This window comes from Phaseolus vulgaris, chromosome 8 (genome assembly GCF_051622355.1).
Source record: "Phaseolus vulgaris cultivar YP4 chromosome 8, ASM5162235v1, whole genome shotgun sequence".
In the NCBI taxonomy this organism is placed as follows: Eukaryota; Viridiplantae; Streptophyta; class Magnoliopsida; order Fabales; family Fabaceae; genus Phaseolus; species Phaseolus vulgaris.
The window spans coordinates 8,699,381-8,714,822 of record NC_143505.1 but is presented as its reverse complement, the minus strand read 5'-3'; the positions used below and the strand labels follow the sequence as shown (position 1 = coordinate 8,714,822).

Below are 15,442 nucleotides of genomic sequence, written 5' to 3'. Positions count from 1 at the left end.
AAATTGTCTTTGTGTTTTCTTAATGTCTTTAACACCAGTTTTGGGACGTTGATGGCAAATAAGAAGAACAATGGTATAATAGTAATTACATATTTAATCATATACTAACCCTACTAGGAAATGATAATTGTCTACCTTTTCATTTTGACAATTTTTTCATATTTTAGGGATCATAATTTCCCACATCTTCACAGTGGAATTTCTAGATATGTGAATGGTAATGTGAATTTTTCACAATTCAAAATTGTTTTAAAAAATGTTTTTTCTATTAGTAAAAAAAAAAAAATAAGTATGACTCACTTTAGGAGCCAACCCAGTGAACGACATACATCTCTCCTAACAAGACACTACCCAACAAAATACCTAAATCTATCTATCAAACAAATAATTCGAACCAATTCAAAATTGCAGTAAAATGATTCAATTGATTATTTGTAACTCTTATTTCTCCCAATTTACTCTTATAAAAAATCACTCTTAGCCTTAATACTAATTTAAAACATCTTAAAATACATTTTATAATAATAATAATGTGAATGTTGTCCTCACCTAGTATAATGTACAAATTACAACATATTTATTTATTTTTCTCTCTCTCCTATATTTTACAGTTTGTCTTACTATTCTTACTAACCCCTTAACAACTATAAAAAAAAAAAAGGTAAACTGTAAGGGAATTACCTTGTCTAAGTCACATGACACTAAAATAAAATACTGATTTATATCATTTTAAGCATAGAAGGAAAGAACAAAAAAAAATGTATTTAACCTTTTACTTTTATCATCTTGAAACTCTTAACAAGTGTCTGAAAACATTAGTTAATTTTCTTTATCTTCTTTAAAAATTAATTCATACAAAACAGTAATGACTTGCTTACTGGATTGTAGGACAACACAACACCTAATGCAAGATATTGGGAGTGCCAGTGAGGCAAATGTCAGAAGTGTCCTAGAAGGGTACCCAGCAAAGGGCCCCCAAACAAGTCCTCAACTACATTCAAATTTAATTTGTAACACTTTCCCATAATATACAACCCACATGAGATAGTACAAGACAAAATGTCTTTCCAACACTTAATTTATTTGCAGTTTATATTTATCACACAGATATTTGTGTAAGTATTTCAGAAAATTTATGAAAATGATTATTATATGTTTACAAGTTTTTTTTTAAAAAAAAAAAATCAATCAATTATTCATATATATTTTGCATTGTCAGGAAATGGAACTTTCTCCCACACATAATTCACAATTAAAACTACATAAGGAGTAACATTATTATTTATTCTTTTGTATTTTAGGTCACTTTTCACATATTATGGGTGGTCCGATAGCGGGTGGCCTGATAAGTCCAACAAAATACTCGCTAAGATAGGTTCGAAATGGTTTTGATACCATATTACGAAGTGGACTTTAAATCTAACTCAACCCCATAAAACTGGCTCATGAGGTTGAGGTTTGCACCCACTTATATACAATGAAAGGCTCTAATCTCTAATCGATGTGGGATCTTCAAACAGACTAGAAGAAATATTCTACACATGTTATACTTTATAAAAGAATAGCAAAAGAATATTATGAATTTATGAATGGAACAAATACATGGCATTCCTAATACGTGGTATTTACAACAGGAATGTTTGTTATTCTGTCATTTTAATTGCATTTTGCATCAGACACAATACATTCCAAACATTCTAGTTAAAACATATACTATATATTTACAAAAAAGACTTAACAGGATTTTAAATTGACATGTGTTTCTAATTGATGTGTTGCATTTAGTCATATTTACCCTGTATTTAGATGCATGCATATACTTTTTTTTTGTAAATTACATATTTTATATTTCGGAGTTTATATTGCTATTTAATTTCTATTTTTTATGTTGAAAAAGAAATATTAATCTTTGAAAAAAAAATAAGGTTCTTTAAGATCAACAAGAAGAAAAAAAAAAGGAAGTCAGAAATCATTACATTTTCCTACAGAGTGCACAACATTTTTGTGGACCACAGAGATTAATTAGAATAATTCAAATTTTTATATTTTATCTTATTGGTCTTTATTATAAACTATTTATGTTTTATTATATTTGGACACTCTTGTGGAGCCTATATATTGTTTATATAATGTTTTAGGTTCACTCTAGAAACCTTATAAAGTAAGGCTTACAAAGACTTTGGATTTGTTTGATTTCTATTTCCACACCAGTAGCATTTCTAAACCTATACAATCTATTACAATTATTAATAGAATCACAGAATTAGAACACTAAAAAAAATCATTAAAAAAAATTAATTTTGAAAAAAAAAAATTAGTTGCTATATTAACTAAATTAGATATTATTCTAGAAAAAAATATTAATTTTTAATATTGATAAATAATTTTTAAATTGATATAAATTAGTTAACAATTTTTTTTATAAAATTTAAATAATTTAGTTATTATTAAGTGTAATTTTGTGTCTAGGTTTTAAGATTTTTTGGGTTAATCTTTAATTATTATATTTTTATTTAATTCATCGCTATAATTATTGTTTCTTTCAATTGCCTACTCAAATAATTCCTTCCCCCTCCCCTATTTTTTTATATTTTATAAAAAAAAGTAAGTTTTAAAAATCTATTATTCGTTTTTTATGAAAAAATTGTATAATCTGTTGGTTTAACACTCATTACCTTCTTTTCATTGTTTTAATAAAAATACTACGAGCTTAGTTTTAAATGTTTATATCAACTTAACAAGTTAATTTAAAAAGCATATTATTAATATAACTTTTAATAATCATTTTAATATGTTTTTATTGGAGATGTCATCATATAACTAGAAATAAAATTATTTTATAATATAAATAAATACAAATTTTACTTTAGCTTTATAAGATTGAGTTAAATTTAAAATTAATTTTTTAATTAATTTTTTATTCTGTAATTTAAACTTTGGAGTCTTTAGAAAATTGCAGTATTATTGTTACTCCTTTGTCAAGTATTATAATATTCTTTTAGCATCCGAAAATAATAATTTAATATATAATACATATTATACAGAAGCACAGTATTTTATTTATTTTTTCTATTTTAATCTGCATCTAAAAACATTCATAACATTCTCTATGAAGAGGGCTAAGTTTTCCATAGAAAATGTTGAGTTGAAGTTTTATATATCTTAAATTAAAATGAACTATTTAATAATTAATTCTGAATAAGGTGTCCTTATTAATATGTGGTGGAATACAGAAGAAAGTTTGAATAGGAGAAAATCGTGGTCATGCACCATCAGCACCTAATTTCACACTTCAAAGTTTCAGAAGCTCGACACGTATCATGCCATTATTAATTATATCTTATCTTTCAAGTTATTTCTTCAATCAACATTATTGATACGAAGCTGGAACATAAGATAGGACAAAACATAACATTTGAATTATAAACAAAATTAATGGGACAAAAATTTTATTTGTTTCTTCAAGGTTTTCCTGCACCTCCATATCTATATCTTGTAATAGCCCATAAATTTTATAAAAATATTATGTGATAGAATATGAAAAGAAAAAGTGACACTACTAAGAAAAAAAAATCAATTTTATATTAAACTTTTTTTTTTTATCGATAATAAAAAATAAATTAATAAAAACCACTTCCGAATAGTTCAATCCTTATACATGGTACACAATATCTACTTCGGCCAAAATTTTCAAACTAACTAAAATTCTTTGCCCTAACTACATTTAACAAATAATTTAAGAAAGCAACCTCATACACTCCACAAATTCTAAATATCAATAAAAAAAAATACAAAATAGAACGAGTTTTTGCATAAACTCATAACCCAAAGTATTACTTTATTTGAAAATAGATAAGATTTTTGAGTCCAAATAATAAGAAGGTATTTTGACTTCACACATTACTTAAGAAATGATTTATGTATTAAAAAATGGTATATTATATAAAATTTTGTTGAGCTAATCGAAGTTCCATTATCACAAATAGTGAATTAGGGAAATTCCATAATAAATAAAAAGCTTCTACGTCATGTAGAATAGTTTGGTGGTGAAAATTATTAGAGAATAGAATTTGTGGGTGTTAATGGTTGTGAATGAGTGGGACCTTCTCACATGCATGCTCTTCTGCAACTAAATCACTCACTGTGCCTTCATTAAATCGTTAATTCCCTTTTTGTTTAGTTTTTTATTTAAAAAACAAGGATAAAGATATAAGTCAATAATCAAGGGTCCAACTCAATTGAGTGACATATATGAATTCTCACAAACATTAAATAAATGTGTTCAATTTCTATCCATGGAAAACACACAAGGATATAATTATCATGTTGCATTACAAATTTAATTTAAAAAACTAAAAATTGTTACACACATATATTACTTATTAGTTTGTATTAGTTCGTATGTAATTATATATGGATCCAAAATCCGTATCTAATATTTATTTATAACAGTTTTATATATGGATTTTTGCTCGTGTGTAATCTATATGTAACTTTGTTTTACATACAAATTTTTGATCTTACATACAAATGTAATTTCAAATTTTCTTATAGTGTAAAACTTTAAAAATAGTAATAGTATTCATCATCTTATCTTATGTTACATACGGATATTACATATATATTAATCTGTATGTAATTATATATGAATCCAAAATCCGTATATAATACTTATTTACGACAGTTTTATATATGGATTTTTACTTGTATGTAATTCGTATGTAATTATGTTTTACATACAAATTTTTGATGTTATATACGAATTTTGACTGTACATAATTTCAAATGTTGTTGTGTAAAACTTTAAAAATATAAAAGTATTCATCCTCTTATAATTAATTACATTTGGAACATATGGTTAATCATATATTTAAATATCGTTTTCATTTGATCATTTATATATTTTATTTTAACAGTGACACGCGACAGTTTTATGAATAAAAAAGTGTTTCATTGGTATAGATAATAAACAGGAGTGAAATAAATCAAATATATGATACATCTTTTTCAATTTTGTTAAAACTTTCTCTATCTCCCATATATGTCATAATGTCCCATATATCCCATGAGGTCAAATGTCATAATCTCTTTCTATAAAATATGGCTATGAATAATTCTAAATCCACGTAATTGACATCACATGACATATAATCCATCATAGAGAAGGCTGATATTTATAGTGTTGCAACTTTCACAAATATAATGACATATGCTTAAAAAAAGTTTAAATATTTCTTTAATATATTTTAACATCTTAATCTATATTTAAAATTTGTTTATTACATGAAAAAATTATTGACAATAAATTATTGTTTTAATTTATTTATTACAAATACTCATCCTAGTCCATACTTAAAATCTGTTTGTCATATAAAAAAATTCACAATAAATACATTCTAATAATTGTTTATTACAAGTATCCATCCTAGTCATATTTAAAATTTGTTTCTCACATAAAAAATTTGACAATGAATCATTTTAATAATTTATTTATTACAGGTATTCATTCTAGTCCATACTTAAAATTTGTTTGTTACGTAAAAAAAGACAATAAATCATTCCAATAATTTATTTATTACAAGTACTCATTGTAGTTCATACTTAAAATTTGTTTGTCATGTAAAAAATTTTAACAATACATCATTCCAATAATTTATTTATTACAAGTGTCCAGGAGATCTAAAATTTAAACTAATTACAAGAAACATATTTAATCCTTAAAAAAATAGGTCTATGTTAATAAACTTCTTCACAAAAACTTTTAAAGATAAGATAAGGACAAAATCATTTATAGAATTTTTTTCATGAGTTGATAAACAAATTATGTATAAGTTTATTTTAGTTTATGAAAAAACTATTTTATTTTATTTTCGTAAAATAACTTTTCAAAAATTATCTAAACAAATTTTTAGTTGTTTGGTAGGCTTGCCATGACTTGTTGATAGAAGCACGTTCTTACTTAGTCCATCATCTTTCCGAGAAGAAAATTGACTTGTTTATTTGAGCCGATTCTCCCTTCACCCGATCAATTTAGACTGGACCCAATTGTGTATGCGAAAATACTAAAATGTCCTTAATGAAATTGAAATTAGGTTAAGTGAAATCTGCCCTCAATCACAGCACCCAACCCTCTTCATTTTCGCAGGCAATGCAGCAGCCGTCACCGCCTCCTTCGTTTTCGTTCTCGCACTCAATCTAGCAGCCACCGTCGTTTTCCCATTCTCTCGTTTTCATTTCTCCTATGAGGCAGCGGAAGCTTCACTTGAACGAGCCCTTCAATGAACACGAACCCAGGAGAGAAGGATGTCAATTGTTGTGGTCACTGAGACATTGTCTGTGAGGAAGTTCAACAGCGACAGAGAACGAAACTACCGGAGAAGAGAAGGTGAGTTTTAACATGCCTTGTGCGTTCCGGATACTTTTATGCGGAAGTGATTTTTGACTTCTGGATTTTCTTATCCAAAAGTGATTTATGTGCTGCGGATGGCTTCGTCCGAAAGGTTGTGTGTATACTTCCACATCCCCATATCCAGAACACATTTAACTCTTCTGAATATGTACATCCAGAATGCAAAACTCTATTCCAGATGATGATATCCGTAAGCCATTTTCCTTCTACAGACATGGGCGTCCGAAAGCTTCAATTGCAAATGTTAAAAAAGACAAGGGCAGAATGAAGTTTTAAAAAGAGTTTGTCAGGTGCAGGAAGCAATTGATTGGGTGCAGGAAGTAATTGCCGTTTATTTGTATTCCATATTCAGAAAGCATTTATTATTGTTTTGAATTTACTCTTGTCAACATGGTTATACTATCTGGTGTATATAGTCTGGATTTCCCATAGCTTTAACCAAGATGAATGAACTACAAGATCATGTTTTTGGAAAAAAAAGTGTTTTTAAAATTGATGAAATAATGTTGAAATCAGAAAAAACTGTAAAGAAACTACAGATAATAGTTGACAAGGATGTTTAAAGTATACGCAAGCATACACTTGGCATGCTGCATTTTAATTACAAGTACCATTGAGAAACATAAAATAGTGAGCCTCGTTTAGAATAAATCTGAATGACAAATACATGCCTAAAAGAAAAATTGGTACTTGAGAAAAAAAAGTACACCAAGGAGAAAGTGAAGTGAAGACAATAAATTGAAGAGAAAAAGAAAGGGACAAGTTCAGGGAGTGTTGGATGTTAATGATATGTATCCTCAGGTAAATTCCCCAAAACCCATTTTCTACAAATGTGTAAGAATGTGGAGCATTTGGATAGCTGCACTTGCAACTGAACTTCTTCTCTATTTGGAAGTCTGGTGTGAAAGAAAAGCATTCAGCCCCAACGAACAATTGCTGAACCCCATGTCAGACCGGCGCCGAAGCCGGCAGTTGCAATAGTCTGGCCTGCCTTAACCTTACCACTTCGAACTGCTTCATCTAAAGCCAAGGGAATGGAAGCTGCACTTGTGTTACCATAGTTAGCCAAATTTGATATCACCCTTTCTGAGGGGAGTTCTAACCGAGTGGCAACTGCATCAATAATCCTCTGGTTTGCCTGCACTTATTATCAAGTAAGGCACCCTAAGTGAATGTAACATCACAAAATTAATCTTACCACTTAGCAAAAGTGATTATATAGATAATTTCAGCGTACCTGATGGAGAAGTAGCCAATCGATGCTAGAAGCAGGGAGACCAGCTTTTTCAAGGGCAGATTCAATTGACTGTGGTACACATCTCACAGCAAAGCGAAAGACTTCTTTGCCGTTCATTTGAATGCATGAATATGAGGATGGCTTCGGAGGAAAGCCAAACACAGAACCGTTTGATTCCAATGCATTACCTGACTCGTTTTCTCTAATGCCAGCATTCAAGTGCCTACTCCAAGGAAGAGTCTGTGCTTAGTTACATAGCTTATAGGAAGACAAAAACTCTTTTGAGTAATGTGAGAAGCACAAACCTTTGACCATTGCCATCACTATGCAAATCAAAACCTAATAAACCATCTTCTTCACTGTTGCAGCCCTGCAATGCAATGATGGTACCAGAGCAAAGGCGTCAATTTATATCCCTTAACTATAAATGACTTCTTCATGAATAAAAAGTATCAGTTCATTGTCCTTCTTAAGAAACAATAAAATCTAGAGAGGATTTAGGACGGAAGACTTCTTTTCAGAAAATTATCTGATATTATATTTGCAATTTTGAACTTTAAATAAAGATAAGACAAACATAACCAACAAAGCTAAGTGTAATAGTCAAGAAACAAGATACAAATTTCTAACTGACATTTGCCACAATGTTCAAAAATGCCAGGAAGATATATAATTACCTGTACCAATACAGCACCAGCAGCATCCCCAAAAAGAATACAAGTCCCTCTGTCAGTCCAATCAACATATCGTGAAAGAGCGTCTGCTCCAATAACTAGAACATTATTAAATCCACCTCCTGCATTTACACAATAAAGAGCAATGGTTATTTTCACCATATTTAGGAATTATTAAGCCAATAAAAACAACCAATTCATACCCCTAATGTGACAAGCAGCTGATATTAAACCCAAGACAAATCCACTACATGCAGCTGTAATGTCATAAGACAATGGATTTCTTTTGCAGCCAAGTTGTTTTGAAATCTGCAAGTTGTAAAGACAATAAAATTATTGGAAATTTCATAAATGAAAAGAGATACCCAATCTTGGAGAGACAAGAGTGCAATAATATACTATAATCCTTTCTGGAGCAATTTTGCAGCATCATAATTGCTCAAATATGCCACTAATCCTTAACATGTGGCTATGTATACACACACACACACAGAGATTACAAGGAAAGGGTAAAGACGACAGCAGAATTGAGAATTATTCTCAACACAATACATCTTAACCCGTACCTGTGGAGCACTACCAAAAAGATCCTCTGGTGTTGATGTGCACAGCAATATTAGGTCAAGATCATCAGAGTCTACCTTTGCCATCTCAAGTGCTTTCCTAGCTGCCTCTACTGCTAAAGTTGTCAAGTTATCTTTGCCTGCAAACACAGCATCAAGCAACAGAAAGCAAGCACATCACTATACTATAAAACTTCCAAAACCAAACAAGTTTCGACAGGATTATCTTTTGAAAACAAGAATTGGGTTTATACAGAAGGCAAAGCAACATAAATTGAAGCTTCACCCTCTTGAGATGCTAAACTTTGCCTTGCCAATTTATCATAAAGAGACTAAGTTGAGATCAGCAGCGTAATCAAATCAAACTCTAACCAATGTACTGTACCTATCATCTGTTTCTAGCAACTATACTAGAATGAAAGATGGGACTAATGCCACTGCCATTTGCCAGTGACTAGCCTAAATTGCATGTGGCATGGTGAAGGCATATGAGACAAAAATAAAAGCACATAAAAGAAAACCTCTTGAGTCACATCTCATCTTCATGCTTCAACAGTTCAACCAATATCAGAAATGCCTAATAATAACTATAATGTAAAGTTCCCCCAAGTACAAAAAGTATGACACTTTCACTTGTATTTAGCATCCCTTTCCTTTTCTCTCCCTCGTCTATCTGATCCCAACCAATCATTTTACTTCAAAACTTTCTCTTCAGTCAAAAGCACCTTGGATCACAACCACTCATACAAAAGGTGGCTCGGGCACTGTTTTCAGATGAATACTTAAAAAGGGCAAGTTGATTGCCATTACACGTGTTGTTTCCCAGTAAAAAGCCTCAAAAAGAGCTGCAGATTCTTGGAGGATTAAAGTCGCCATTTCTGATGACCCTTTTTGGTTACAACGTGGAAATTGCTGTATGAGTATATGCCAAATAGAAGCTTGCAGGAGTCCCTATTTGAACTGGTACTGGAGAATAGAAGGAAGTAAAGAATTATGTAGTAAAAACTATGTTATAGGGTGGACAGGAGTCATATTTGTCCACCAAACACTGATTGGGATGTTAGAAAGAACAGTGTTCATGAGAAAATAGCGACATAAAATTCAAGTCCTAATGATAAAAGACCATGATGCTATTGCACCCCAATATAAGACATACTTAGTGCAAGAAAGTCTTGAAAATGCTCCATTTTTTAGTTGGATACAAGTTTGAAACTTTGCAGACATAAAAGAATGGAGAGGAGGGTTGATATGAAGAAGGCTGGGTAATGGCAAGGGTGGATAGTTGGTTGAGAATGGAATCAACTTTTTCTGAAAGGTCTGTCTGATTGATTTCGGGTAAGATTTTCACAGTTTCTTCCTAATGAGGAGAACAAGTGTCGTCTGCCCTCACCAAATTGAGATGAACACAGAAAACAATCCTTGGTTTCAAGGACAAGGAACCTCTAAAAACAGAATTGAAATCTACTGATATTTTCTCTGCCCCTTCATTTCTGTTCAAGGCGTATATATGGGTTCAATACATCAAGCATTGCCCGTAAAAGGAGGAACAGAATAACAGAATACACATGCGGCAAAACAAATATAACAAACTAAGAATCATAAAAAATTTAATCTCTATAACATATGGGCCTGACTATGGTTCTCTTGGGTCTGTTTTCAACTTCAATCCCAACACTTCAGTAAGTTCTTCAATATTGGCGACAACCATCTCTCTATCAAGGGTGATAATGAGAGTGATCAAGATGGGGAGTTCAGCTTCAGAAGAGACTGGACAAAGAAGCACTTATTCCATCAAAAAGGGAGAGGAGAAGTAGAGATTTTTTCAGCCACAAGCTCGGCAGCACAACTAGCATGAGAGGAACACTGAGTTATGTCGCACCAGAATATGATGGGAGATATGTATAGTTTTGGAGTTTTATTTCTTATAATTGTGTGTAATGGTCCACGTCATTGTGTCAGGCACGAGACTAAAACATGTTTTTGCATCACACATGATACTAGAGAAAGCTAACTTAATAAGTTGGTATACACACTAGGTTCAAGCTGGCAACATTATAGAACTAGAGAATGAGCTTGAAAGAAGATTACAAGAAGGATAAAGCGAGCATTTTTATGAATTTGGAATTCACTTGCTTCTAGAGCTGCAGCTAGATATTGGGGATATTGTTAAGATGGAGATGGACCTTCCACCATATCCATTTAGTTCTCCCATTCTCCATCTTCCATGTATACAGCAAATCAAGGAAGAAAAGATAAGGGCATGGCAGATAGAATTGTAATGATGAAGGTTTCTTCATAAGTCCTCCGCTCACCGTGTTAGATCAGGTAGGATGAATGCACTATGGGATGGATCACTCGGATATGTTTGTATTTGGTGCCTGAATACACTTGTATTGTTAGATTTATGTTGAATACATACAGATAAGTTATTTGTGGTTTTCTACAATAGAAATTGCATTAAAATGATTTGATGACTCAATTTCCACTAATTTCGTCAGAGTGGTTAGTACTAGACTGCCTCCCCTTATGGCACATGGTTGCGGCTGAGCTGTGTATATGATGGTTACGGGTTAGCTTAACTCTTTATCGTGATGGATAAGGGGAAAAGGGTATCTCTTAGTTGCAGTTAGTTTTTAAGAGGCTAAGTTGTTTGGTAGACTTGCCTGGACATCTTGACAAAAATGTATTCTTAAGCTGTAGCTTATCAGAGATGGACTGACCTTGTTTATTTGTTTTCCATATTCAGAAAGCATTTACTTTTGTTGTGATTTTTACTCTTGTCAACATAGGTGTCCTAGTTGGTAAATTTTAGAAGCAATAGTTCATTTGAATCAAGATTCTAATATCCATGATCCACCAAAGATTTAACCAGTTCCTATTGATGAAAGAACTAGAAGATTGTTGAGGCTGGAGGCCAAGCATAATTTCTGTTTTCTTTTTAAATAATAGTTCCTTCTAAGAAGGTAGACTTTAAACCTAATTCATCTTACAAAACCAACTTGTGAGGTGGTACTATAATTTAGTCATATCTCTATTCAAAGTAGGATCTCCAACACACACTCTCATGCCGAGGATAGAACTTTTTGAGCATGAGACTAGATGTATGTGGATTGTCCAGTAATAGTCCAATAGCGAGTAGCATGATAGACCCCAACAAACCTCACTAGGATAGGTTCTGATACTATCTTAGAAAATGAACTTTAAATCTAACTCAACCCTAACTTCAATGCCATCTTATCAATGAGGACAATACAGCCCAACATAAACCAAATTTAATTAAAGGTTCAATAAGGACCCATTTCACATCGCAATCTTTTAAATGTTCAGGAACCATCTAACATCAAACCGATATCTCCCCTAGCCCCCACAAAGACACAGGACAACATGAAGGGTGGACCCCTTCTGAATATTGTAATTAGCAAGGTCCTCCCATCCTCCAAATGCTTCCTTGCAAAGATCAACCTTTGTTGGTCCGGTGGGATGCCCTCCTTGTACTAAATTTTCAACTTCACATTGTCAATGGTTTCAGAGCTCTCCACCTCAAGGGTAATGGTCTTACCCGTAAGAGTCTTAACCACAACAGTCTAAACGATAATCTACATTCCTCCCGTGAGACGGAGGACAAGGTAAAGGGTAGACTCCTTCTGAATGTTATAGTCAACAAGGGTCTTCCCACCCTCAAGTTGTTTCCCAATGAAGATCTACCTATGCTAGTTCGGGGAAATACCCTCCTTATCCTGGATCTTGGCCTTGACGTTGTTTGGAATTGAACTATATTATTCCATTAATAAGATGGTATCCTAGCAAGGGTTAAGTTAAGCTTAAAAATCATTTTCTATGACTATGAAATCAGCAGTTTATGAAACGCCAGTTGTGACAAGTGGACAAAACAGTTCCATTGCACCACATCACTTTGAATTTGATGGCCATAAAGCAACTAGACACAGATTCATTGCAACACTGATCTGTCTGATATAGGAAATCAACAACTAAGCTGGTTTTTCCAACACCTAATAAATGGTATGAAATTGGCTGACGTTAAAAGGCTAGGTGTTTATAATTGATTTGTCGCAAATTAATGGAGCACATAAGTCACAATAAAAGACGAAAGTGATTGGAGCAGCACCATTAACTCCCCTGCCCTCACCCCCAAAGCTGTGTTTGTTCTACTCCTCAGTAAAAGTATGACTCATAACATCGTTGACACAATTCTCTTTTCCATGATTTTGCATGACATACGATTGAAGTATTGAAATCCCTAGACTTCCCATTTCAATCATTAGATAAAAACACAAGCAACTACAATAAAGTATTGAACACGGTTGTTTAAAGTACAAGCAAGCACACACCTGGCATGCTGCATTTTCAATTGCAAGCAAAGCAGGCAGTGTAATCTAATCAAATCCTAACCACTGTACCTACCTATCCGTTCATAGCACTAGAATGAAACATTGGACTAATCACTAACGCATTGGCAATGACTAACCTGAAAGAACCCGTCGTCTACGAATCCCGGTTCGAACAGATATCCATTCATCAGAAGTATCCACAATTTGCGAAAGCTCATCATTAGAAATCTCAAGAGCTGGCACAGCAGAGCCACATCCAACTAACTTGCACCCTTTGCTGACAAGCCTGCACACTTCAATTATACGAATGATAGGAAAAACAAACAAAAAAATTATTGTGATCCCAAACAGCATTAACAAACCTAGAACTAGAACCAACGTTTCAAAGTCAAAAATGGTGCTAGCCTCAACAGATGGCAAAGAAAACCGAGTTGGGTGTGATTCAAAATCGAAACTTTAACAGAAATAGATCAAGCAGAGGGTAAAAAGCGACCTGGGTATGGAAGATTTGGAAGTAGCATGTTTGTCAGCTCCTTCGATATTTCCAAAGCAAACGACTTTGGCGGAGAATCCAATGGCAGTAGCGAAAGGCCGAACCTTGACTCTGAAGTGGGGAACCGAAGGCGTGAAGAACCCAGATGCATTCGCCATTTACAAGAAGACGAAGAAGAAGCAAGTATATGTGTGGAACACCAACAAGAGAATATGCGTGATTAAATGTGTTGAGATTATGGCTTCGTAGTATATAAATGAAGCGGTGGAGAAGAAGGAATAAATGAATGCATCGCAGAGAAAGAGAGGGGCCAACAATGATCTTCGGCAGCGAGCGATTAAGGATGGGATTTGAGGAAACTCCAATGTTGTTTCTCTATTTTTGACGGTAACTCCAATGCTCTTATTCTCCTATTGTCTGCCAATTTTATTTTCACATCTAAGAATTTCTGCTACTATCTTTTCATCAATTATATTATAATTATAATATTATCAGTCACATGAAATAAAATTAAATAAAATAAAAAAAGTCATCACAATTATCATCCAAATGAAACTCACTGAAAGTTTTAAGTTTTTTCAATAACTATGATACTCATACCAATTTTTTTATCAATTTGCTTGATAATTATATCATCAGGTTATGGTTATGCAGTATTATGAAGTTTTCTAATTTGATTTTAGTTCACAAATCTTTTAGAAATTTAACGTTGCATAAAACTTATATATTTTAATTTATCTTATGTTATGGTTGCTCTTACATAAATAGATTATTTTCACCCCAATAAATATATATTTATTATGGAGATAAAATCAGAAGAAGAAAAAAAGTACTGAAAAGAAAAGAATAGTTGTATTGGCATATCCTAAAGTTGGAGCTTTACATTAACGGGAACCAACTAAGATGGCAACTAATTAATGAAAATTAAACTGACCGAATTATTGGTGAGTGAGACTTTGAAATTAAAGTTTAGTTAAATATTAAGAAAATAAAAAAGGACAAGAAGTTGGTGAATTATAAGACATTAGGTAGGTTAAAAACTGAAGAAATTTGAAAAACCCAAAAATTGTTGAATGGTGTAAATTAGGTGAATTAAGTCACAATTGAATCGAATGTTTGAGTTACGTTCTTAAATAGAAAGGGTTGTGTCTGGACTATCAATTATAGTTTTTGACTTAGTGACAAGCGTTCAATCAAATAATTGGTATTAAGGATTTTTTTTTTTATATATGAAAGTTTTTATGTTAGTTATCATTATGCAACTTGACATCTCAGTTAGGTTGACACCTCAACTAACAACAATCATCTGTCATCACATGAAAAAAAAGTATTATAAAAAAAATAATAAATAAACAAAATACAAAAATATGGGGGGATTATACCAAAACTCGTATGTTAAAAAAACGATACATAGGTAGACTATACTTATTCATAAAGAATTATAAGAATAGAGTAGATGAAAGTCTATTATACCAATAAAATGATTCTTTATGAATAAATTCTAAATTAACCAACTTATTAGCACATGCATTCCCTTCACGAAAAATATGAGTAACTCTAAACCTAATTGTCCCTAAGGACGAATATTGAACTCACAAGGAATAGTCGAATTCTCAAGTATAAAATTCACTAAATAGAAAACAATAAGTAAAAGTTTGTTGGATGTTTGTTGTGTATGAGATTGCAAGAATGTAAATAAAGCAAATTAAAGAGTTGT

The 15,442-nt window shown here is 32.1% G+C and overlaps 1 protein-coding gene across 1 annotated transcript; it reads right to left on the bottom strand.

The window, feature by feature from the left end:
* Positions 1 to 6,967: 6,967 nt before the first annotated feature.
* On the bottom strand, positions 6,968 to 14,178 carry LOC137824282 (3-ketoacyl-acyl carrier protein synthase III). Its single transcript, XM_068629856.1, has 8 exons — positions 13,726 to 14,178; positions 13,370 to 13,518; positions 8,887 to 9,023; positions 8,524 to 8,629; positions 8,324 to 8,442; positions 7,952 to 8,016; positions 7,647 to 7,869; positions 6,968 to 7,547 (listed from the first exon to the last, which is right to left on the bottom strand). The coding sequence occupies exons 1-8, from the start codon at positions 13,881 to 13,883 to the stop codon at positions 7,326 to 7,328; spliced, it is 1,179 nt and encodes a 392-aa protein (XP_068485957.1). The 5' UTR covers positions 13,884 to 14,178; the 3' UTR covers positions 6,968 to 7,325.
* Positions 14,179 to 15,442: the final 1,264 nt, after the last annotated feature.

What these genes read in the sequence shown, in the direction of transcription:
- LOC137824282 (XM_068629856.1), bottom strand. Translation starts at nt 13,883, where the DNA reads ATGGCGAATGCATCTGGGTTCTTCACGCCTTCGGTTCCCCACTTCAGA. An exon ending in TCCAAATCTTCCATACCCAG is followed by an intron (nt 13,519 to 13,725) that starts GTCGCTTTTTAC and finishes TGAAGTGTGCAG; the next exon opens with GCTTGTCAGCAAAGGGTGCA. An exon ending in TAGACGACGGGTTCTTTCAG is followed by an intron (nt 9,024 to 13,369) that starts GTTAGTCATTGC and finishes CTGTGTTTGCAG; the next exon opens with GCAAAGATAACTTGACAACT.